The 25748-nt window shown below is 31.3% G+C and overlaps 2 protein-coding genes and 1 non-coding gene across 5 annotated transcripts in view; 1 reads left to right on the forward strand and 2 right to left on the reverse strand.

Annotated features, from left to right (window-relative positions):
- The window catches only part of LOC143920594 (5-hydroxytryptamine receptor-like), a 176138-nt gene that overhangs the window by 11720 nt on the left and 138670 nt on the right, over positions 1-25748 (reverse strand). The gene's annotated exons all lie outside the window — the stretch shown is intronic.
- Positions 6721-6793, reverse strand: TRNAV-CAC (transfer RNA valine (anticodon CAC)). Its single transcript has one exon. It is a non-coding gene; the product is annotated as a tRNA-Val (tRNA).
- On the forward strand, positions 16308-22051 carry LOC143919619 (1-acyl-sn-glycerol-3-phosphate acyltransferase gamma-like). Of its 3 annotated transcripts, none has more exons than XM_077442012.1 (8): positions 16308-16495; positions 17881-18119; positions 18211-18383; positions 18452-18613; positions 20168-20368; positions 20440-20577; positions 20657-20876; positions 20962-22051. In XM_077442012.1, exons 2-8 carry the CDS (start codon positions 17942-17944, stop codon positions 21042-21044), a joined length of 1155 nt encoding a protein of 384 aa, XP_077298138.1. In that variant the 5' UTR covers positions 16308-16495; positions 17881-17941; the 3' UTR covers positions 21045-22051. The 3 variants fall into 3 exon arrangements, with proteins under 3 accessions (XP_077298138.1, XP_077298137.1, XP_077298139.1); XM_077442011.1 differs by having other exon boundaries at positions 16352-16491; XM_077442013.1 differs by lacking the exon at positions 16308-16495 and adding an exon at positions 16556-16640.

The raw sequence follows: 25748 nt of genomic DNA on the forward strand, positions 1-25748 counted from the left end.
GGCGATATCAAGGCATTCCGGACCGAGCACTGTCAGTGCGTGTATCTCCTGAATCACCAATAAATGCTGTGAAACGACTTTGGCCTTTTACTTGGATCCTCCACCTACCCCTACGCAACAGTATTATATATAGTACTGTTACGTAGGGGTGAGTTCAGGATCAGAATGAAAGGCCAAATTCAGGAGGTCCACATGGAACCGCCGCTCACTCCAGAATATTTGATCTACCGTGTGCACCTCCTTATGAAGGGAAAGTTGTACAGCACAAATTTCCCTATCTGTTAAGCGTGTCTATTGTCTAGGCACGTAAAGGTGAATCTATTGTTTACGCACGAACTCACCCAAGTCTGTGAAAACTCCTGTGTATCCTGTATTCGGGAATTTACTGAGTCCCCTTAGCCTAGTCCGGGGTCTCCATTGTTCACATTGAATCCACTTAGACAGTGGATACTCTTTCTCTCTCATGTTCCCACGTTACAGTATGAACGGGTATTTTGTACATACATGTAATATGTAAATAAATTAAGCGCAAATGGTACTGCACACATGACGTCTATATATATTAAAGTGTTGCGAAAAAATTCGTCGGTTGGTCAAATTGTATTTCGTATTTTTTTCGTCGTTGTGTTGGATTGAATTTAAATTTAATGTTAATTTTGTCGGCGAAAAAAATGTGTACTTTAGCGCGACCACTTCGCTCACATTAATTAATGAAACGAAAACACTTTTGTGATTCAGATCGGGATTTGCATTTACATTTTGACGTAATTAAAATTTAAATAAACGTAAACACGACGTGCCCCAGTTTATATTTTCAATAAAATAATACAGTATAATTTTGGCATAGCAAAATGTACAATATTATTTTATCTTACACCATATTTTATTTGATTTAAATTCGTAAATTTCCCCCTCCCTCTAGAAAAAAGTTTCCATCAATGTACATATGTACTAGGGTGTCTGTATTCCCGGACTTTTTCAATTCCCGGGAAACGGGACGGAACCCGGGATCGTTCCCGGGATTCCCGGGATCCCGGGACACGTGTAAAAAATATTTTTTATTTAAAAATATCTATTTACAAAATATAAAAAAAAGGAAACAATTTTCAACTTCTGTCACAAGGCTTTTCGCTATATTTTTAAGTTTGTCAATGATGAGCATGGTTTCTATTATTGTTAAGTTACTTTTTTTGTAGTTTTTAAAATACATATATATATATATTTTTAAATATTAGTATTATTTACTATAAAGTCGCTGGTGGCCGCAGTAAAATCCACTAGTGGCCGCATGCGGCCACCGTGGCCGCACTTGAGAACCACTGATCTATATCGAGTGCATTTTTCTGGTCATCATAATAATATGCTAACCACTGCTGGTTACCCACTAGTCCACGCCGCTCACGCCACTCCAGAACTCATTTTTCAAGATATTTTCAGATTCAAAAGGGTGTGGCTCACTGAAAAGGTTAAGAACCACTGCTATATATGTATGTACATACAGTGGCGGACTGGGACTGAAATCAGTGCATGCCAGGAGTCAAAGGGGGCCCCACCCAGGGTTAAAATAATTTGTCCCCCCCCCCATATAAAAAAATTTTCTTCTTTCCATCACGCTAAAAATCAAGGGAAATTTTTTTTTTTCAAAATTGGGAATAAACAAATTTAGGTACAAGAAAAATGGCAAAAGCAAAATAGATCCATAAATTATATTGTATATTTCGTTTTAACCCTTGTCCTAGGTAAATATAATGCATCATAAAAGAATGCGGCATAAAAGCGGCTTTTACTTTCGGTAGAAAACAATCAGGAACGTCATTTCAGCTTTTTCTTTGGGGGGCAGGGCAGGTAAAGATTGGTCAAATTGAATTTTTTTTCAAAAAATCTTTTTTATATCGGAATAAAAATGGAAAATATTCTTTACCTTATTGAGTTATAAAATATGAAAAAAATAAGCTTATTTTTGAAAAAGTAATTATAAAAAAATATTATGTAAAAAGAGAAAAAAGCGCCGCCGAAAATTTTTTTCCACAAATCTTTACATAGTCAACATTAATCGACCATCAAACTGATTCTCCAAAAAACTATCAATTAACTTAATTTCTACCGACTGTCTTGTCACTTTATCTATGTACATATGTACGTAATAACATTAGATAAAGTTTTGTTTTGTTTTTTTTCAAAGCACATAGCAGCGATTATTTTATTAGTTAACCAAAAGTAACATACATAAGAAATACACGTAGCATTCATAGATCCATAGTATCTCATTAATCATTAAATTCATAATATTTTCTAAATTCACACTATTCCTTAATTTAGGCGAGTGCCCCCCTATGGCCCCCCCAAATTACGTCCCTGAAAAAAATGCATAATATTTTCAATTAATGTTAATCGAAAATCGGGATTTTGGGGAGGGGATTATTTGATCCTATATTTCTATTTACATGGATGTGTCTAGATTAGGAATAGATTTTATATTCGGAAACTGTTTAAAATTGTGTATTTAAATCTTACTATATCATCGAAGTATAATCAAATGTTATTTTGAAAGTATGAAGTAAATTTAAATCGCTGGTTGATGATGAATCATCCTATCAAAATTGTTTTAAGCAATTCAGTTTATATTATTCACGAAAATTTGTTTATTCCCATTTTTATTTCAGTAGTTAGTTGTTACATAGGTATTGGTATATACATAATCTTGAGGTTGGAATAGGCCCGGCAAAAGGTCCCACGCAAATGTTGAAACTTACATTTCAAGCCTAATAAAAAAAGTTAACCGATCCTTGGGCTGTTAAAGCAGGTATTAGTTATTTGTGTATATCGTAAGAAATTTGTTTTGTTGAAATACCCAAACTTTAGGTCCTAAAGTTGCAATATCCTATACATTTTTACACACGTGAAATAGTTAAAAAGTTATTTAATTTTACTGAGGGCCCATATTTTCTAACAGATAGTGGGGCCCACATGCCATCGGGCATGTTCGCTTGTATGGCCAGTCCGCCACTGTGTACATACATATGTATATACATGCGTTGCAGCGTGCAGTAATTGAGAGCTTTCGGGAAGGCTTTCGAATTATTCGCACCGCGAAATTCGATTCAAGCACTCGAACCGACCGCGTATAGCTACTCATCCGTCTACATACGTATGCATGTAGATATAGTCGTTTGGGCAAACATGGACCGTTGATTGCGTCCTGCGGTTCCGTTTCCGTGTGCCGGAAGGCGCCAAAAACGCAAACAGGCCAAAAGCCCAGGCCCAAGGCTCTGTCGGAGATTTCTAGCCGGGTCGACTCTATTTCGGTTAACCGAAACACCGGCTGGCGGTTTTCGCGGACGGTTTTCGGCCGAGTAGGTATATGTAGTTCGCCAAGTTTATTTGTTGCGGACGAGGGGGAGGTGGGAGGGATGAACGACTCGCCTCGAGGGTCCAACCGGAAACAATGTCTTCGACAAGATTCGACCCCTCCGCCCTTGCCCAAAGCGACCAATCTCGCTAGAGATACGTTGACCTCGTTAGCTCAACAAAAGGTCACCCGAGACCTTTCTTAGTCTCGTTAATTGTCTATAAAGTGTCTTCAATTCTGAAATCTCGTTTCTTTCACTTTCACTTGGTGATCGTATTGACTGGAAAGTGGATCGTCTGGAACACGCGACGGAAACCTTCTTTGGCTGTGGGTTATCATAATCAACCAACATTTATTTATTTATTATTTTTATAATAATAATATGGCCAATGTGACCTGACAGGTTGCCCTAAAGTGTCACACCAGTCTTACAAAAAAAAAATTACCAATCATTCATCGCATTCACATATTTGTAGACGACTTTTCAAATACGAGAATCAACCCTTAGAGATAAATTTCCACGTAAATATTTCAATTTCGACCCCTGAATGGAACGTTCGATGCGTTGAACCCAATGTTTCATAGTCGATTTGTGACTCAGTATAGAATAATTCACTTTAATAATTTACCAGACGGATCGTGTTTGAATTGTCGATCAATTCGATTTTTGATCTGGAATGTATACATTTAAAAAGGGTGCACGGGATCGAATTAGAAATGCACGAAAACGCAAATATCGGAAGGCAAAGATCGAAAATCGAAAGATCTTGAGTCGAAAGTTAAAAAAAGGGTGCATGGTAAACGGTACATACTCACTTAATTCTGCGCGCGCACATTAATACGGGAGGAAAAGCCTGTTCCTCTTGTTCCTGTTGTATCCTGCTCGCGCAAATTAAGTGAGGATGTACGTGAGTATGTACCGTTTACCATGCACCATTTTTTTTTGATCTTCCGACTTAAGATCTTTCGATTTTCGATCTTTGCCTTCCGATATTTGGTTTTTCGTGCATTTCTAATTCGTTCCTTTGGGGTAGACCCATTTAAAAATTATATTTAATTTTTAATGTTAAATAATTATTTAATGGTTGTCTATCAACAAAGCGACAATCAGACCCGGTTTGTATCATTTACTTTATCTTAGCATATTATTAGTGCGTTTGAAAATGTACGAATATTTATTTATTTATTATTTTATTATAATAATAACAATAACATGACCAATGTGACCTAAAAGGTTGCCCCCAAAGTGTCACACCAGTCTTACAAAAAATAACAAAGAAAAGAATAATAAAAATTACCAATCATTCATCTCATTCAAATAGACTAGTGTTGAATCTTATGAAACTGACCAGCTCATCAACATGACAATGAACAGGTAGAAATGTTCATCTATCACAGTAAGGAACCGGATAGCCCTTACAAGAGACGAGTTATTGAAAACAGACGTTTTCGCAGGAATAGGTTGGAAAAGTAAATGATGACGCAAAGCTCTACCGCATTCAGGCGCCGAAAATTAAAATTCCTATAAAATTGAAGGGTTGTCAATTATTTCCTTTAATACTCCAAAGAAATATTTGGAAATGGCAATAATTATTCTCGAAGATAGTGAGTCAAAGTCTAGCATACCTTGTAAAAAGGCAGTGGGATATAAATAGGGGTAATATTTCAGGTGGTTTTGAATAGCAATTGATACGTTATTTGAAATTAAAGTTAAAACCATGTGGAGTCGACTTCGATTTTATTTTACGATCCGACTTCAAACTCCGAATGAACTTTTCTAGCCAATATATAAAATTGTTAGTAATAAAAATAATAGCAATTTTCAAAATATAGAAAATTAAAGGAATTAAAAAAAATCATTAAAAAAGACATGAAGCTCAATTTGTTGAATTATTGGTAACTAGTGTTTTTAGCCGGCTTCGCTCGGTATTTGTAATATAAACCGTTTAAACATGGCTAATCTAATAGTAAACATTTTATTAAATTTATTTGAATAGTTAAGTTTTATTTAAATTTATTTGAATATTCACTTTTTCAATGACGTCATGGATTTTACGAAAGAAAAAAACATACAAAGTCTCTTTCGAAATTATATTTTAAGATGAAATAGGTATAAATAAAAAGTAATAGTGTATGTGTATGAATTCGATGCGGTGCAAACGATCGACAAGCGCCAGACAGACTGAACCACAGATTAACGACACGTGTACCTTATGCGTGCGCACTGCTCGCACTTACACTAAGCGAAATCTATCCAAAGTTCCGACATACCTACCCTGTATACGTTCTGTGCTTCTGTTACTTTAGTTCCGAATTTTGCCTTATTAAACTCGCCAGAAAGATCCAACTCAATTTTAATAATTACCATTTTAATAATTGCATCTGTGCACATCGAAAGGTTACTCGTCATCTGATGTGCAATCCATCATTCGTGAAGTCGAGAATTGCGTTTAAAGCAGCCATCCAGTTAATCTGTGGTTCAGTCTGTCTGGCGCTTGTCGATCGTTTGCACCAAACCCGTATGAATTTCATACACACATAAATCGATGTGAAAAATGAGAATAAAAAAGTATGAGACGGAGGGGACAATCGGTTTTGGCCACAAAACATGAAAATACCTACAATTCAACGATTTTATTTACAATGTAATTTAAAATCACAATTTTTATAAAAAATATATTAAATTTAAATTTATTACTGGAATTAATTCAATAAAATTGGAGATTTTGTATGACGCATACCGTAATAGTATTAATTTTGCTTTTTGTTATTAATTTCTATTAATTTTTTATTTTTTGTTTCTCCCTCTTATTTTATTTTATTATGTAGGCCATTGTGGCGCATTAAGTTCTTCCTGTAATGCCACAATGGTCCAAAATGTTAATTAAATAAATAAATAAATTAAAGAAAATAATTATAGAGGAGTCGGAGTCGTTTGATTTTTTAAATTTTAAATTAAATTATTTAAATTACGACTCCGACTTCACAGCCCTGGTTAAAACTTACAAAAGCAATATATTGAAAATGCACTGATGTCATGTGAAAGAATATAAAAACTTATCTCACATGCGATAAATTGTCGTTATCAGTTTGGCTATATTTGGTTTAACCAAAAAAATTGATTTCCGATGATTTTTTTACTATACGTATTGCATCTATGTACGTACATATATACACAAACATTACAAAAATATAATACACGATCCAAATATTAGTTTTATGCTTCGATACGATGCCGATGCAAACGGTTTTGATATACATGTATCTATCTTATGTACATACGAGATAAAATTGTTACAAAATGAGGTGGGTTGTATATAAATATTATATATTATTTATATAAAAACAATATTTAAAAATAAAATTTAAAATGTTTCCGCCCGGGATCGAACCGGGGACCTTGTGCGTGTGAAGCACACGTGATAACCACTACACTACGGAAACTGTACGTAAACCTATTTCAAATACAGTATACTATCATTTAAATAGATTTTTATAAATGTATATAATTATATTTTGGTAGAAATACAGACGAGATTCGATTTGCACGGTACAGTGGTTCCGCATAGTGTGTAGTTCGAAACCGTGTGGATTGAGATCGACCTTAGGTAGGGTTGTCAGGCGTCCCGATTGATCGGGATTGTCACCAGTTTGAAGTGTCGTGTCCCGGTGTCCCGAACAAATCTCTCGGCACGCCCAAATGTACCGGTTTACTACTTTTTACATACCTCCTTTACGTTTCACATGGCTTTCGTGTCAGTGGTCATTTTTATCTCTTATCCGATCGTTTTCATACTTTGCCATATTGCTCATTTTGGTCATCAATACACGTTAATGTATCGTCTGCCATTACGTTGGAGATAAAATAGCGTATACAACGCGTTTTAAACACGCGGAAAGTAAATCTCCCTGACGTTTAATAAGCGTTCGTCCCGTATCTTCAACCTGTTCGCCTTGATATGGCGATATAAGATTTTAATTGTTTAAACGCCTATAATTAAATTCCTGCAGAAGTTTTTAACTCAGAGTTAACATAAACTATAAACAAAAAGTCGATGTCTGGAACAGACAGTCTAGTAAACACTGCAGCAATATTCAACAATGAACTATTTGTCTCTGCTTTATACTTTTTGGAGAACTATGTGTAGAAGAGAGACAAAAAATTTGTATCAGGCATCAATCAATTTATCTTGAATCGATAATTTTCTCACACTTAGAATGATTCATCACACGCAGACGCGGAATAGACACTGTCATAACAGAAAGACTAAAAGATTTCTGTGATTTTGCTAATATTGAATATAAAAATCTACTCTCACATTCAAAAACTAGGTGGCTATCACTAATACCTGCAATAGAACGCACTCTAAAGCTATTTGAAGCTTTAAAAGCTTTTTTTTTAGCTGAAGAAAAAGCACCAAAAACTTCTCAGTGAAGTCTGTCTTTGCTTTCTTCATTGTAATTGTAGCACTTTTCATTTACATACATATATTAAAAATAGAAGGGAAAAAAATCAATTATAGATATTCTAAATATTATCACTTCGATTGAAAATATATCGATAGAAAAGTCAAAGATCTGATTTCTTTTGGGGGGGGGGGGGGGTAGAGGGGTGTTCCGGTATGACTTGCATGAAATCTGACGACCCTACCTTAGGACATGATAATTGATAGTGAATAAAAAAATCAGACGAAAAAATGTAAAGCGAAATAAGAAGAGGCTAGTTATAAAAAGGCTGCGATTTAACTGCACATTGAGAAAAATATTTTGTATCTTAATAAAAATGTTTGTGCATTAAATAATCTCGTGTTGTGCATCGAATAAAATATTTTGGCATTATGAAGTGACCATTAAAAACTATGAAACGATAATTCGTAAAATTGGAGTTTAGCATTGGAATATATACAAAGAGTGGCAACGTTGCAGTCAAAAAAATATAAAACAATCATTCGAAAAAATAGATTTTAGCATTAGAATAGTACAAAAGTGGCAACGTTGCAGTGAATTGTCAAAAGTGTTTTACTTTTGTTTACGGATTACCGGCAGTGGTGTCACCCTAATGGTTTCCACGAGTTTCTGGGAACGCGTTGTTATAAATCAAAAGTTACCGGAAACCGTTATTTAATCTAAAAATTCATATAGTTTTCGTCAAAAATTATACAAATATTGAAAATTGAATGAATTTTAATGTAATAGTGCCTTGTACGAAAAAAAAGTTTGATATATTATATCTAATATATAATTTGAAAAGAGACTTTGTATATATGTATGTATGTATGTATCCTTCGTTCGTTTTTTCGTAGATACGTGACGTCGTCGGGGCGCAGGGGGCGTAGCCCTAGACGCAAAGGTTCAGGATGGCGCAGAGGGTGCATCCCTAGACGGCAAAGGTTCAGGGGTGCGCAGAGGGCGTAGCCCTAGACGGCAAATGCTCAAGGAGGTGCCGAAGGTGGAGCCCTAGGGGGCGCAGACACCGGGGGAGTACATATAATTTTTTATAAGAGACTTATTATGTACATACAAATATAAATAATCCAGTAGAGAGAAGCGTTCGTTGTTGTCAGTTTTGGTATTCGCGACGTTGCCGATAACTCAGTTCATCTATCATTTTAATGCACATTTCATCCGATTTTTAAGTAGCAAATATTTTTTTCAATGATCAAAGCAAAGTTTCTAATGCAATCTGTACTCGTCATTTAGAAATGAACACAAATTTTTTGTAATGTACAGAAACTATTTTTAATGTACAAATTTTTTTTAAACGCACATTTATTTTATGAAATGGACGCTTAAATTGTTCCCATAAAAAAAGCTGCTCCACACAACGAACAACCAGCAGGATGCTAACGTACAAATCTTTTATTCAATGTAGAGGTGTGTCAGAAAAAGAGGCGTGTTTTTTTGACAGATTAGTTTTAGATAAAGAATATCTATCACTATACCTGATATGTATGTATGTGCATACAATCACAATTTATTACAATAGTCGAACTAATCTAGCCTGAGACTTACGTAAAATGTAAATAATATCGCATTCACCCCCCACTCGACCCGCGATGGTCAATTACATTTCGTTTCAGTTCCGCATAGCATTTTGGTCAAGAAATACAACATTTTACGTGCGTATAGCGATCGGTAAAATTTGACTTTTATTTTTTGTTTTGAGTTCGTGTTTCGTATTTTGAAATATTGAGATTAATAAAATTTTAATATAAAATAAGTGAGTGGTTGATATTATTAATTTGCTTATGGAATACGTATATATTTTATATCGGAGATTTATATTTTTTAGACGATAAAAGTAATTGTCAACGTCATGTTATGGATAGCAAAATTTACAGTAATATTATTAAAGACCTTGCATTGAATTATATTGTAATAATATTATATAGTTGAATAAGAAAAAAATAGAAAAAATAAAGAAATTATTTTACTTCTTTACAATGTTACAACGCATTGTAAGAATGCGACAGCATGCTATAAATGCATTTTATATGTTCAATTAGAAATATGTACATAATATATACATAGTAGGATATGTTTTGGATAAGTGAAAACACTAGAACTTATGTAAAGCAAGTGAGCTAATTTGAACTTAAACTGAAACTTAACGATGGTTAACTATGTAAACTTAAATGTAGAGTTTTGAAGTGTTAACTTTATAATAGGTAATCGAATCAAAAATGGTATATTTTTGAGCAAACGTGGTCAAAATTTAAATTTCAAGTTTGAAAAATTGCCTTAGGGAGACTGAACCTTAAATAAATAATGGTCAATATTATAATGGCTACTATTTATTATTTAATTTCATAAACAATCAAGTGAAATTTTATTTAAATCAAATATTTTTTTAATATAAAATGCGCCGTGGGCGAAATATTTTTGAAAAGTGCCAATTTTAATTACTACGACATCAATTGAGCTGGCACTTTAGATTCGATGATGATTTTTTTCAAAACGATTCATTTTCTATTATAGTACATTTTATTTTATTTATTTTATTTTTTATTTTTTTATTTTTTTCATTTAATTTACACCAAGAAGGCCTAACAGGTAAACCCAATGCACCTTCCTGGCCAAAGACAATTATATAAACATATATGTATACCATCCATATATACACAAATTCTTACACGTATACACAAATACAGATACATACATTCATAAATATAAAAATACACATATATACATATACATACATACACACCTACACATATATATATACATACACATATACATATATACATATATATATATATATATATATATATATATATATATATATATACATACATACATATTTATATATATACTATATTACTATATATATATATAAATATAGTGTGCTGTAGGTGAATATTTTTTTAAAAGTATGTATGTATGTACTTCGTTCGTAGAAATCCGTGACGTCATCGAACAAATAATTCACTTTTTTCCGAATCAAAGAATTTGAAGTTACCGGGGGCGTAGGCGCCGAGGGCGAAACCCTAGGGGGCGCAGATGCATGGGTGTACATATATTTTTTTTATAAGAGACTTACTATATATGTTTGTTTGTTCGTGGCAGTCAATTTAATAAAAAAAACAAATGGGGCGCTGAGGGCGTAGCCCTAGATGGCAAAGGTTCAGGGAGGCACCGAGGGCGGAGCCCTAGACGGCAAAGTTTCAGGAGGTGCAGGGGGCGTAGCCCTAGACGGCAAATGCTCAAGGAGGCGCCGAGGGCGGAGCCCTAGGGGGTGCAGACACCGGGGGAGTACATATAATTTTTTGTAAGAGACTTACTATATATGTTTGTTTGTTCGTGATAGTCAATTTAATAAAAAAAACAAATGAGTATTCAAATAAATTTATATAAAATAAAACTATTCAAATAAATTTAATAAAATGTTTACTATTAGATTAGCCATGTTTAAGCGGTTTATTTTACAAATACCGAGCGAAGCCGGGTAATACAGCTAGTATAATATATTTTTGAAATTAAATATTTTAAATATTTTTTTAAATTAAATTTATATATGTATAATGCTACCATGGTAAGATGAATAAAATAAGTAATATAATTTTTTTTAATGCATTGAGGGATGAGCAGAATGTTTTAAAAATGCTATTATAGATTAAATTCTGTTTCTATATTAATGTTACTATATTTTATTATTCTATTTTTGCTATCTTTCATTTTAATTAAAATTTGTCGTCATGTTTTCAGGTGATAATAAATCTTAATGAATTGATTTGATCATAAGTAAAAGAAGATGGAATTCAAAACAATCAAGCAGTGGACTGTCGCTCAATTATGTATTGTTATAACCAATTTTATATCAGGAACGTTGATGAGTATAATACAAGGAATCTTATATTTTACTTTAAGAAGAATAAATAAAAATTTATCTAGAAGAATTAATTATTATGTCGGTTATACATTTTACTGTCGTAAGTATTAATCGTGTTAACAAAATACATGATCAATAGTGTACATATGTAGATACAAATTTGTTATATTATTTTGTTAAACATTTCAGAACTAGTGTTCTTATTTGAGTGGTGGTCTTCATCAGAAATGGTCTTATATGAAACTCATTACCCAGTCTTGTACAATCTTGACATGACTGAGTTCGATGAATAATTGGTAGCAAACCTGGGCATATCAAGAAGATAGTTACATCTAATTGATCTGTCAATCACACAATTATAACACAAATAAAGGTATACCAAACATCCGTGCTTGACATTTATAATTGATACAATCAACCAAGGGCGTTGCTCCACAACCATTACAAATAAACGTAAAATATCATATTATTCTTCTATCATAAAATTTTGAATACCGTCTAGTAGCTTATCGGATGATAATATCGCGTTTAGACAAAGTCTACGGATGACTAATCATCTCGATAAGAAATTCATCTCTCAAAGGAGATGAATTTCAATTATCTTTCATAGACATATCAGATCTCGACTTTGGTACGATGAATTGTCTGCGAGATAATACAAAGTTTACAGTTTTTTTAAATTTAATTTCGAAGCGCTTGATCACAATAAAAGTCGGAGCTATTACACTATTCGACAAATGATGACTTTTTTCTTGGTTCAGAGACGAGATATGACTTTTCTTATAGATCTATGGCCAGTGAACACGAATCTGGTAATAAAAAAAATGTCGATTGGCTCGAGATTCAGAGATATACGTGTTTTTTAAATCAGATCAAATTCAATTCAGATTCGTGTGAATACGAGTAATTAGTAATACGAGTTTTTAGCTCGAAATTTTACCGATTTAAAATTCAGCACACTTCCAATTAACCGTTTTTAAACGAAAAAAAAATTGTGTGGCCAGAATACTATCCTAATAAACATGTTTCAATAGAAAATACTCAATATAAAATAGTATTAACAGTGGGAAAAAATCCCAAGTGAAAATACGCACTTTTGACTTTTGATTTGAACTGGACGACTACTTAGAGAGATTTGAAAGCTGAAAAGTACTACAAATGAAAGATAAAATACCCGAATATAGATTCCAATATTCATTTTGAACAGGAAATTGACAGATTTTGAGACATAAACCGAACAACACCAAGATATATCGCGCGTATTAAAAAACACATGTATCTCCGAATCTCGAGCCAATCAACATTTTTTATTACCATATTCGTGTTTACTGGGCATAGATCTATATAAGAATAGTCATATCTCGTTTCTGAACCATTTTTCGTGTCGAACAGTGTAATTTTTAATAAATATGTGGTATTGAATTAAATTTTAGATGCTGTTGTTTGCCGAGGGTACCTACAAGATTTTCACCACAAAAACACGCAGTTTCACAGAAGTATGCCAAAAAAATGGTTTACCAATACTGAAACATCATCTCACGCCAAGAACGAAAGGTTTCTTCACAAGTTTGCAGGGTATGAAAGGAAAAATCATTTCGATTGGTACATCAAAAGGATACCAATCGAAGATGTCCCAGAGACTGAAGAAGGAGCTTCTAAATGGTTGCACGATCTTTATGTTGAGAAAGTGAGTGTTTGTATTGGACTTTTATGTAAACTTGGCTCATTTTTTTTTTAATAAATAACTAAACATTTGATATTTTGACAGGATAAAATGCAAGAGTCCTTCTCTAAAACGGGTGACTTTTTTGCTACTTCCGGTATGAAAAAGATTCAGCCATTCAAAATGGAACGTCGATTGAGTTCTCTTCTGAATATGATATTTTGGAACATCGTTATTTTGGTACCTGGTTTTGGTTACGTGATCGGACTTCTCTTCAATGGAGAGTTGATTTATTTTTCGATAGCTATCGGGATCATCAGTGCATGTAATTATTTTAAATTATATTGTATAACTAAATTTATTTTTTAATGTAGGGCTGCTTTTAATGACATTTTATTATGACATTTTTATTGTTTCAGTTTATTTTGCGTTGACGTTTTCCATTGTACTGTCGCAAATTAGCAAAGCGTCTATGCTAGGAATAAAGAAAGAGTAACCTTAAAGTTTGCTTTTTTTTGTAATATATTCATTTATTGGGTTTGAAATAGACCTATATTGTATATTTATTTTTATTTTAAATAAAAATAAAAAATCGCCTTGAAACTTTGACTCAATAATTTCTTAAACATATCATGATATCATTTAACTTGTTATTTTTATTAAAACTTTCAATAAAATAGAAATTCATCACTAAATAAAAAAATTATGTAAACTATGTCTTTATATACAACATATGTATATACGTTTATAAAATATATCTTGCAACAATATAAACTAAATAAAATAATTCTATTAATGAATGTATTTTTCCAAAACTACATACATGCATAATTCCATCGTCTTCATTGTTATTAAAATGTAATCCTCATAATCTAAATTCCAAGCTACAATCTAAATACAGTTAGGGGTTTTCATCTAGAAATTTTGCTATGGTTATACATATATTCAGAAATTACGGTATACACCAGTCTTTATAAACATTGACACGGATTACACGACCCATGTTCAATGCATTTTTTTTCAATGCTACCTGGAAAGGCTTAACGGGTAGTATTCTTGTTTACTTTTTCAGTATTTCAGGCTGATGGACTTGTTGGAAAAATGCCGATCGGCGTTGGTCAGCATTCAAAGGGTTAATAAATGCCTCAGTTCAAATACGCACCAGGGTGTTATATTCATATAAGATACATATGTATGTTACAATGTATTTAAATTTAGTAAAATTATATAGCGCGCTCATATTACCATTATTAACCTATGCTTCATCTGTATGGAATAACGCCTCGAATACTAACTTTTCCAAGCTCCAAATAATACAAAATAAATCCCTAAAAATAATTTATAATACACCCATATATACTAACTTGAAAAAACTGCATGCCATAAATAATATTCCGTTTGTTACAGACATTACTAATAAACTAACCAGTAGATTCTATGACAGAATCACTAATAACCATACATACAACACACTTGTGAAGAGTCTCGGTGATTACAACAAAATTTCTATATCCTTCAGGTATAAACACAGATTACCTAAACACAATCTGCTTTAGATCATCGACTTTAAAGAGTCTTTTATTAATATTATGTATTAGATGTATTATGAGCATTTATAAGAATTGTAAATAGGTTTTTGAGCTCTTTTTCCTATTATGCTTTAGATTAACATTAGAATAATATAATACTGTGATTACTAACCAAATTAAATTAAAATTGTAAAATAGAAAATGATCAGTAGATCAGTAGCTATTAAAATAGATATAAGATGTATTGTGAACATATTTTTTTTAATAATAAAAATCATTTAAAAAAAAAAAAACAGTAGAGTCTATGACAGAATCACTAATAACTATACTAACACACTTGTGAAGAGTCTCGGTGATTATAACAAAATTTCTATACCCTTCAGGTATAAACACAGATTACCTAAACACAATCTGCTTTAGGTCATCGACTTTAGAGAGTCTTCAATTAATATTATGTATTAGATGTATTATGAGCATTTATAAGTAGTGTAAATCGGGTTTTGAGCCCTTTTTCTTATTGTGCTGTACATTAACATTAGAATAATATAATACTATGATTACTAACAAATTAAAATTAATATTGTAAAATAGAAAATGATCAGTAGATCAGTAGCTATTAAAATAGATATAAGATGTATTGTGAACATAATTTCGTAATAATAAAAAGCATTTAAAAATCAAAATCAAACATTAGAATAATATAATACTATGATTACTAATAAAATAAAATAAAAATTGTAAAATTGATAATGATCAGTAGATCAGTAGCTATTAAAATAGAAACAACAGTAGATTCTATGACAGAATCACTAATAACTATACTAACACACTTGTGAAGAGTCTCGATGATTACAACAAAATGTCTATACCCTTCAGGTATAAACACAGATTACTTAAACACAATCTGCTTTAGGTCATCGACTTTAGAGAGTCTTCAAATTAATATTATGTATTAGATGTATTATGAGCATTTATAAGTAGTGTAAATCGGGTTTTGAGCCCTTTTTCATAATATGCTGTACATTAACATTAGAATAATATAATACTATACGATAACTAACAAAATTAAATTATAATTGTAAAATAGAAAATGATCAGTAGACCAGTAGCTATTAAAATAGATATAAGATGTATTGTGAACATAATTTAGTAATGCATTTAAAAATCAAAAAACAATGTATTTAAAAGCAATTGGCAAAAATGCTATGTATTGGTATATTACATCAAAAAAAAATTGAATTTCATGCCAGTTCGTTGACGCATTTGAAATCAATATTTACAATCAAACATTTTGTAATCAAAGGCCGACGTTCAGGGAAATACACTCTTATCTTTGATTTTATCAAACGCATTGCACAGTGTGTGTCTGAAAATTGACAGATCCTGAATATTATACTTCACCCATGTGGTTTTATCTATTTTTTTTATTTCGTCGTCACTTATCAGAATGTCAAGTGTAAGTAACATCGGGTGTAATTTTTGTCAGTCTAACTTTTGAGTCGCGAACGCTTAGTACATGTGTATGTTTACTTGGTTTTGGTCCGCAAAAAGTAATCATTAGTCTGCGGATTGGCTGTCGCCATTTTGCAATTTTGTCGACATTGTTCTTACTCGCGAGTCGGTGGGTAAGCATTTATTTATATTCGATTTGATTTATTTTACGGATTATATGTCATAAACGGTGACGAAACTATTGAACACACGTGGTTAAAATTTTTTAACTAATTTATTACGTACAAACATAGGGAGACTCAACCTTTAATAATGAAGGTCAATATTAAAATGGCCACTCCCCCCCAATCCACTTTCAATTATTTTATTTTATTTAAATTTTTTTTATATAAAATGCGCAGTGGGTGAAATATTTTTGTTATTACTTATAATTGTCAAGTTGAGTTATTTTGTATTATTTATAGAGTGTGCTGCTGTAGCTTTTTAAACTTCTTTTTTAAAGTGTCTTTTTATCAATTGATACTTTTTAAATTTATTCAATATTTCTCGATATTTATGTAGTTTCGCAATCGCCGAGTGTTGATACGTGTATATTATGTACATATGGAGGTGTCCCGACAAAACCGCGCGGGACAAAATCAGTTAGACGAAGCCGCTGCGACAAAATCGCGCAACGTATATTAAATGTATATAAACAAATATTATATAAGCAAGAAAATAAATACAAAAACAAGTAATATAAGTATTAAAAACAGGTCTAATGTATTATAATATAAGAAATATCTGATAGAACACGTTAATGATAAAATTGTTTATTTATTTTGAATTTGTGCTGATTCTTCGATATTGTTTTTAATTTAGGGCATATAATTATATTTAATTAGTTGTTTTAGGCCGGCTTCGCTCATTATTTTTAATATAAACAGCTTAAACATGGCGAATCTAATAGGAAATATTAATTTGTTTTTTTATTAAAATTACTTGAATGGAAAAAAAATATCGAATCGTCATAGAAACTTCGATTTGTTTTCGATGTTACCAATAAACATTACATATTTATTTACACACTTACAAAGTTTCTTTCGAAATTATATATTAGATATATTCTTGTTATTTAAGTTTCAATAAATTGTGAATATTCAAGAGACTTTCAAAATTAACAAACGATTCTTATTTTATCATTACTGTGTTCTATCGGATTTTTCTTATATGTACATTAAACCAATTTTTAATATTTATATTACTTTTTTTAAATATTTTTTTTCTTATTTACATATATATACGTTGCGCGGCTTTGTCCCCGCGATTTTTTCCCGCGCGGTTTTGTGACGGCGCCATAAATGTAGTATTTAATTTTAATATATAAATAAAATACTGGCGTTATTTAAATTTAATTTATTAACAATGCTACAGTGTTAGGTTAACCATAAAAAAATGGGAATTGAAAGATGAGCTAAATGTATTTAAAATGCTATTATAGATCAAATTCTCTTGCTACATATATTTTACTATTCTATTTGTTATCTTTCTATTTAATTAAAATTTGTCATGTTTTCAGGTGATAATATATCTTAATGAATTAATGTGATCTTTTAAGCACAAATAAGATATAAATCAAGATGAATTTAGAAACAATCAAACAATTAACCGTCATTCAATTATGTTTTGCGATAACCTTTTTTACATCTGGAATGCTAATAAGTTCATTACAAGGAATCTTATATTTTACATTAAGAAGAATAAATAAAAAATTATTTAGAAAAATAAATTATTATCTCGCTTATACATTTTATTGTCGTAAGTATTATACCATTTTAACAAAATATATTGGCTGATAGTGTACATATGTATATGCAAATTTGTTTTAATTTTTTGTCAAACATTTCAGAATTAGTGTTCTTAGTAGAATGGTGGTCTCAATCGGAAATATTGGCGTATATAGACAAATTCGAATTTGACAAATACTTTGGCAACGAACATGGCTTTGCACTGGTCAACCACCATTATGAGATTGATTGGCTCATGTGTTGGAAGATTTGTGACGCTATCGGAAACTTAGGGGTAAGTTTTTGATACAAAATTGTTGAATTTTGGAATAAACATGCTACAAATTTAAAATTTCTTTGCAGAATTGTAAATCGTTCATGAAAAAGTTCATTCAATACGTACCACCTATGGGATGGTCTGCGAAATGTGTCGATTGCATCTTCTTGGACAGATCGTACGAAAAGGACAAGGAGATTATTTTTAATGAAATGCAAGATATTGCAACATATGCTGATCCCGTATGGGTTCGTATACATTTTAAAATACTTAAAAGCTCACATATGGGGCAAAGTTCTTTCGATTTGTGTAGATAGTAGAGTACAAATAATCCAGCGACAAATCGCCCAACTTTATGGGCAACATTTGATTTAGTATCTTTGTTATATATTTGTTATTTACTACCAAAGTGGCACCATTACCTACTACGATCGATAAATTGTTTAGTTTTACAACTACATACATAGTTGCAATACGAAATTAAAATATAATTATATACTTGTAAAGATCTTGCTCGTAATTATATTATTTAATAATACTAGGAGTCATTGAAATACTACTATTTTATCAGATTGTTACGCGTGTAAACAAAGTCTACGTGTGACAAATCATCTCTATAAGCTGTGAAACTAGTTGGAAGATGAAGTTTTTTTCGATTTGCAGATCATAGAGAGCAGATGATCTAGAGACAAATCGCTCAACTGTTTGTACAACATTTGATTTTGAATCTCTGAAATATTTGATATTTACTACCAAAGTGGCAGTATTAGATTGTTTCGCGTGTAGACAAAGTCCACGTGTGACAAATCATCTCGATAAGCTGTACAACTTGTTGGAAGATGAATTGTAACTATCATCAGATCTCGCATATTTTAATCTTATTCTAAAAAGCTTGCCCGTAATAAAGTTTAAACATTGAAGATATTAATAATATTCCATGTCTATGAAATACCTACTATCTACATATGTACTACCTACTACGCTAGGAATAAACGAGCAATAAGTTGTCCAAGAAAATAATAAAATACAATTATACTGAGCAATACAAAAAAAAAAAAACTAACGTAACCGAGTCTCTTCAATCTTTACTAAGCATATATTTGACTTATTAAGTTCGAATGTGCCAATGCTTTTTGTTGCTTTTATGAGATGTGTAAAAAAATATATTTTTGACTTTTAAAATTCGCTAGATAATTAATTATAGGTATTTTAAAGCAATGAAAAATAAAATCAATAGAAAAAACTCTTGACTATCGATTCCAATACTCACTTTTGCCATAGCAATACTAGATTTTGAGTTAAAAATTTGGCAAAAGCCAAAAATCTGTAAAAATTGCGCATTTTTTAAACACTCTAACTCCATAAATGAGAAAACAACCAACAAAAATCATTGTCATATTGGAATTCAGTAAAGATTGATTAATCTCCGCTCCAGTAAATAAAAACATGATTTTTTGTTGCTCAGTGGTATTAACTTTTTCCACTCGTATGTCGCCACCGAGTCGCCAAACTGATTTTCCGTTCCACTCGTATGTCGCCACTGAGTCGCCAAAACTTTAAACTCGTTTATATACCATATATTATGTTCGATTAATAATTTTTGCTATTTATTATATTATGCATATTTATACAATATGCATAATATAATAAATATTTTTATTATTAGTTTATTTTCATTTAAAATTTTGAGTATAAATCGTGAAAAACGCACGAAATTAATAACGAGCTGGGGCTACCTCTACACAAAAAAATACGTGTGGAACGGGTAAATAATAAATATTTTGTATTGAATATAAATTCAGGTGCTGTTGTTCGCCGAGGGTACAAGATTTTCACCACAAAAACACGAAGTTTCCCAGAAGTATGCCGAAAAGAATGGTTTACCAATACTGAAACATCATCTCACGCCAAGAACGAAAGGTTTCATCACAAGTTTGCAGGGTATGAAAGGAAACATAAACGCCATTTACGACGTAAACATTGCCTTCAACGAGAGCGATAAGGTATTTTATAAACTTTCATTGAGCATAATAATCCAAAATAGCAAAACAATGCAGTTTATGCAAATTTTAAGGTAGCACCGACGATGACTAACTTGCTGTCTGGTAAAAAAGTAATTTGCCATGTTCACATCAGAAGGATTCCAATCGAAGATGTGCCAGAAACTGAAGAAGGAGCTTCTAAATGGTTGCACGATCTTTATGTTGAGAAAGTGAGTGTTTGGATTGGGTGTTTAATTAAACTTGGCTCATTTTTTTTTAATAAATACTAAACACTTGATATTTTGACAGGATAAAATGCAAGAGTCCTTCTCTAAAACGGGTGACTTTTTTGTTGCTTCCGGTGTAAAAAAGATTCGGCCATTCAAAATGAATCGTCGATTGTATTCTCTTTTGAATATCATTTTTTGGAACATCGTTATTTTGGTACCTGGTCTAAGTTATTTGATCGGATTGCTTTTCAGCGGAGAGTTGATTTATTTTTCGATAGCTATCGGGATCATCACTGCATGTAATTATTTGAAATTATATTGTATTATTATAGAAGCTATTTTTTAATATAGAGCTGCTTTTAATGTATTTTTTTTTTGTTTTAGTTTATTGTATATTGAAGTTTTTCATTAGATTGTCGCAAATCAGCAAAGGGTCTTCGTACGGCATTGAGAAAAAGAAACCATAGTGTTTGCTTACTTCGATGTACATATACATATGTAGATGTGTTTTGTGACTTTTTTGGTATATATATACATATATGCATATTGTTCTATGAATAGTTTGAAATATTGACTAACTTTTTAAATAAAAACTGCCATGAAACTGTGACTCGGTAATTTCTTAAACATATCTTGAAGCCATTTAACTTGTTACAATTATTATTGTCACAGCTATTTTTTAAATTCTAGTTCTTTCTATTTTTTATAGATAGTTCTAGAATGATTTTTTTTTAATTTGATAATGTATGTAGGTAAGAATATTAGAAATATTTGAGGAGATTAAACTTTATTTTGTATGTACTCACATATTATAAGAAAAAACAAATAATTTAATCATTCAGTTACTTGAATCGCCTTTAAATATTCATTAAAAATAAAATGTTATCCCAGAAAAAGAGATTGAAACCCATTTTTATAATTAAAAAGTAGTTTCTTTCTAAAATTTTCATTAAATAAAAATAGGTACATAGAAAATTTTAAATGGCATCATTGACGTGTCTAATAAATTTGCTCAAAGTTATATGTTCTTCCATTTATGTAGTTATTATGTGGAATTAGTGCTTTATTTATTTGATTATTTAATTATGTATTATATACATATCTAAAATAATCACAAAATAGAATGAATGTACATATATTATAAATAAGAGCTAGAAAATAATATGTTCGGCTATATTTAGATTTTTTTTTTAATACAATATATGGATAGGGGTATAGAAAAATAAACTGTTACACATTTAATATAAAATATAAAAAAGAAGACTTACTTATATTGTACGAATTTGTATGTATGTATATTATAATTAGCTACCAGGAGAAAACAAACTTAAAAGATATTACAAAATACCTGGCAGCTTCAAAACAACTTTATAATAAGATTATTAAATAAGCTGTTATTATTATGTAAATAATGAGCTATCTACATACATATGTATATAAAATAAATTTCAGAGGAATTTACATAAATACTTTTATGTGCATGTTTTTTAACAACCCTTATTATTCCCATTTTTTTTACATAAATGTACAAATATACAATATGATGAATACTCTATCCAATTTAAATTTAAATGTTCTGTATATTCTAACTCATTTTTTATTTATAACATATATAAAGGTTAGTTGAAAAATACGTACATTTTGAATATGCACAAAAAATGAGATCATTCTATTATATATTATTTATATCGTATTTTATTTAATTTTATAATATAACTAATCAATAAACAACGAGCGGGAATATTCTATCGAGATTATTTCCATTACTGTCATCTGCAGAAACTCGTTCCGTAGTTTCATTGACATTTATCCCCGTATTTCGATTCTTTCAGACGATTAACAGCTTAAATATATATCTGGAGCCCTATTAACTAGACATTTATTCCGACAAATTCACTATTTGAGATAATCTATATAATATTTTTGGTAATCAAATGCAAAATATTACACTGAATATTTTTATTTTATATAATTTTATTTTTTACATAGATACATATATACCAGGAAGGCCAGACAGGTAGACCCCAATGAGCCTTCCTAGAAAATTAATTAAAAAATTGCAGCAATTTTAATACATAAATCACCGTATTTTCGAGAGGTTGAAGAACACAAAAATACCAATTGATAATTTAATTAATTAATCCATTGAGACATCTATGGATTCAGACTTGTACATCTAATATATAATTTCGATATGTATGTATGTATCTTTGGTTGGGAACTTTGTAAGCAAAACAAAGTTTCTATGACGACAATTCAATTAGTTGAATATTATATTTTTTTCGATTCGAAATATTATATTATATAAATATTATATAGGTTGAATATTATATTTTTTCGAAAAACCAATGAATATTTACTATTAGATTCGCCATGTTTAAGCTGTTTATATTACAAATACTGAGCGAAGCCGATTAAAACAACTAGTATTGTATATATATCAAGTTCAGATATTTGTGACAGCGGGTAGGATGATTTTTTTTTATTACAAACCTCCTTTACGTTTTTTTTATTACAAACCTCCTTTAATTGCCACGCGTTTTTAGAAACCGATTAGATTATTTTATTATATGTATGTATGTGTTTAGTGTCAACCCTTGACAATACATTTTTCGTAAAATTTCGGCTGAGCTTTGACAGAGTATTTATTTATATTTTAATTATTATTTTAGTTAATATGTATTTGACAAATTTGACATTAAAATATAAGTCATAAAGAAAATTATAAACAAAATGATTATCATATTATCCATACAACAATTATCCATACAACAACCGTCTTTATGTTTCACTTACGATTACAATTAAGGAAAAAATTTACCTCTTATCCGATCGTTTTCATACATTGCCATATTGCTCATTTTGGTCATCAATATAAGTAAATGAATCCTCCGCCATTACGATAGAGATAAAATATCGTTTAAGACGCGTTTGAAGTTTGCAAATTCGAAATCTGGATGACGTCTGGATGTAGTCTTTAGTTTTATACATAGATGGCGGTAGTAAAATAAAATTATTGGTATTTTTATTCAAAATAATGTCAATTTGAGGATCCGTTTCAACAACGTGCATACCTCTCAAGTTTAATTACATAATATTTATTCATTTATTTATTTTTTACATATACTTGCGGGAGGCGGCAAAGCCGATAGACCCAAGGGGTTTGATTTATACATATGTTTATGTAAATTAAATGAGAAAAAAGTTAAATACATTCAAAATGACAATATTAAAATAAAAATAAGAGAGAAAGAAAGTAAACAAGAAACAGAAAGAAGAATTACAGAAATGTTTTAAGTTTAAGAAATACACCTAGCTTATTTTTAAACATATAAAGGTTATCAGAAATTATAATATCATTGGGAAGACTATTCCAAACTGAAACCACTCTGTTTGAAAAGAATGAATCTCTGATTAATTTATTAGATTTTTCTTTTTGGAGTCTAAGCGAGTGACCTCTGAGGTGAGTGTTTTCGTTGAATGTAATAAGATATGACATTTATAATGATTATTTAGTATATTAAAGACTTTGATTAAGTCGCCTCTTATTCTTCTCGTCTCCAGTGTAGTGAGATGCATAAAAATGTTAATGCATTTTCTATTTACAAGGCTTTTATATGTTTTATCACTATTTCAACAATGAATTGTTGGCAGATCTAAACTTCGACATGTGGGATTACAAAAACTGTTATACCCTTGGTTATGAAAGTTTGCATTTGAAATATAAAGTCGCCTGTTGGTCACGCCAGATTTTTTTCAATCTGAAAGTCACCACCGCAATGTTAAACCACAGGAATTCAAATAAAACGAACATCCGAAAGGAGATCAGCCGATAAAGGAGCAGAAATTCCGATAGAGCAAATGGCGCGAGTGCGAAATTAATCGATCACAGCGCATCCTCCTGAATAAATTAAAATTTAAAACACGGAAAGAGAAGCAGAAGAAGAAGAGAGTGGCAAAAAATAGAAAATCGGTGCGGGGAGAAAGCAGAATTTTCACTCAGGACTCATTGAATATTGATGATTGAGAGGAATCTCTCCCCCGTCGTCGTTGTTATAACGAGCGACCGTTTTATTTTATTTTCCCGCGCAGGTCCGAAGAAAAGAAGCAATCAGGACTACCAATAAAACCTGAGAGTTATATTTTCCAGTCGCCGCCGGGGTAATTTCACCCTTAAAAAAGTCAATTTAATCACACCATTGTTCCGCGAGGGCAAATTGTTTTTTTTCCACCTCATCCTCCTCTTCACTTTATGCCCCGCACTACCAGTCTCCAGAGACGACCTACGATCTTTCTTCAATTTTTCAGAATGTTGTGGCTCACTCTTGGGAAATATGAACGTCCCGAACTGAGATAGTGCGAGCCGAACTCCTGATTCGATTTTCACGCATCAAAAATGATGATAAATTACTCGGAACACTTTTTTTTGTTTAAGCATAATACTTGTTGCGAACATTAGCTAGATGTATGGTACCGCGATCAAAGAGCGAAGAGATTGAAATGGCAACGTATGGGATAAACATTGGCTTGATTGACAGTAAATATACCCAAGAGAACAGACCAAAAGCTAAAGTAAGTGTGGAAAGTATGTGTAAGGTCTTAAAGGACTGCTTACGAATTCCACGACCGCGATCAGCGAACGCATAAATCTTCTAGTGAGAGAGTGAATAGTTTAAAATTGGAAAAAGATCGGATATGTGACTCGAATATTAGACGAAAGTTTGAAAATAAAATATACTAGGATAGTACCCAAGAGAGTGGACCAAAAGATGGAGTAGGTGAGGAAAAAGACGTGAGCGTGGCCAGCAAATGCATAAGTATGCATTTTTACATACCTCTTTTTTTTATACTTCACTTACGATTACAATTCAGGAAAAAAATTCAAATATCTTATCCGAACCTCAAATAGTCTCGAAATTAGATGCAGAATTCATCACCATCAGCAATTGAAAATAATTAAACATACGTATGTTACGAAAAAATCTGCAATGAATACACGCACTTGTTAATTCTTCGAAAGCGACTGAAAGAATTAACGCAATCGTAAAAGACGTTTAAAAAGGGAACGAAAAACATTTATATGTGACATCATTTGTTTCAAATAGCACGCGTGTTTACGGTCGCAATCAATCGGTGTTTACGGTCGCAATCAATCAATCCGCAAACCGGAT

Source organism: Arctopsyche grandis, chromosome 12 (assembly GCF_051622035.1).
Source record: "Arctopsyche grandis isolate Sample6627 chromosome 12, ASM5162203v2, whole genome shotgun sequence".
NCBI lineage: Eukaryota > Metazoa > Arthropoda > Insecta > Trichoptera > Hydropsychidae > Arctopsyche > Arctopsyche grandis.

Bases quoted from the DNA above. Each gene is read 5' to 3' on its own strand.
- LOC143919619 (XM_077442012.1), top strand. From the start codon at position 17,942: ATGAATTTAGAAACAATCAAACAATTAACCGTCATTCAATTATGTTTT. The intron at 18,614-20,167 runs GTTCGTATACAT...ATATAAATTCAG, and splicing joins CATATGCTGATCCCGTATGG to GTGCTGTTGTTCGCCGAGGG. The intron at 20,578-20,656 runs GTGAGTGTTTGG...ATATTTTGACAG, and splicing joins ACGATCTTTATGTTGAGAAA to GATAAAATGCAAGAGTCCTT.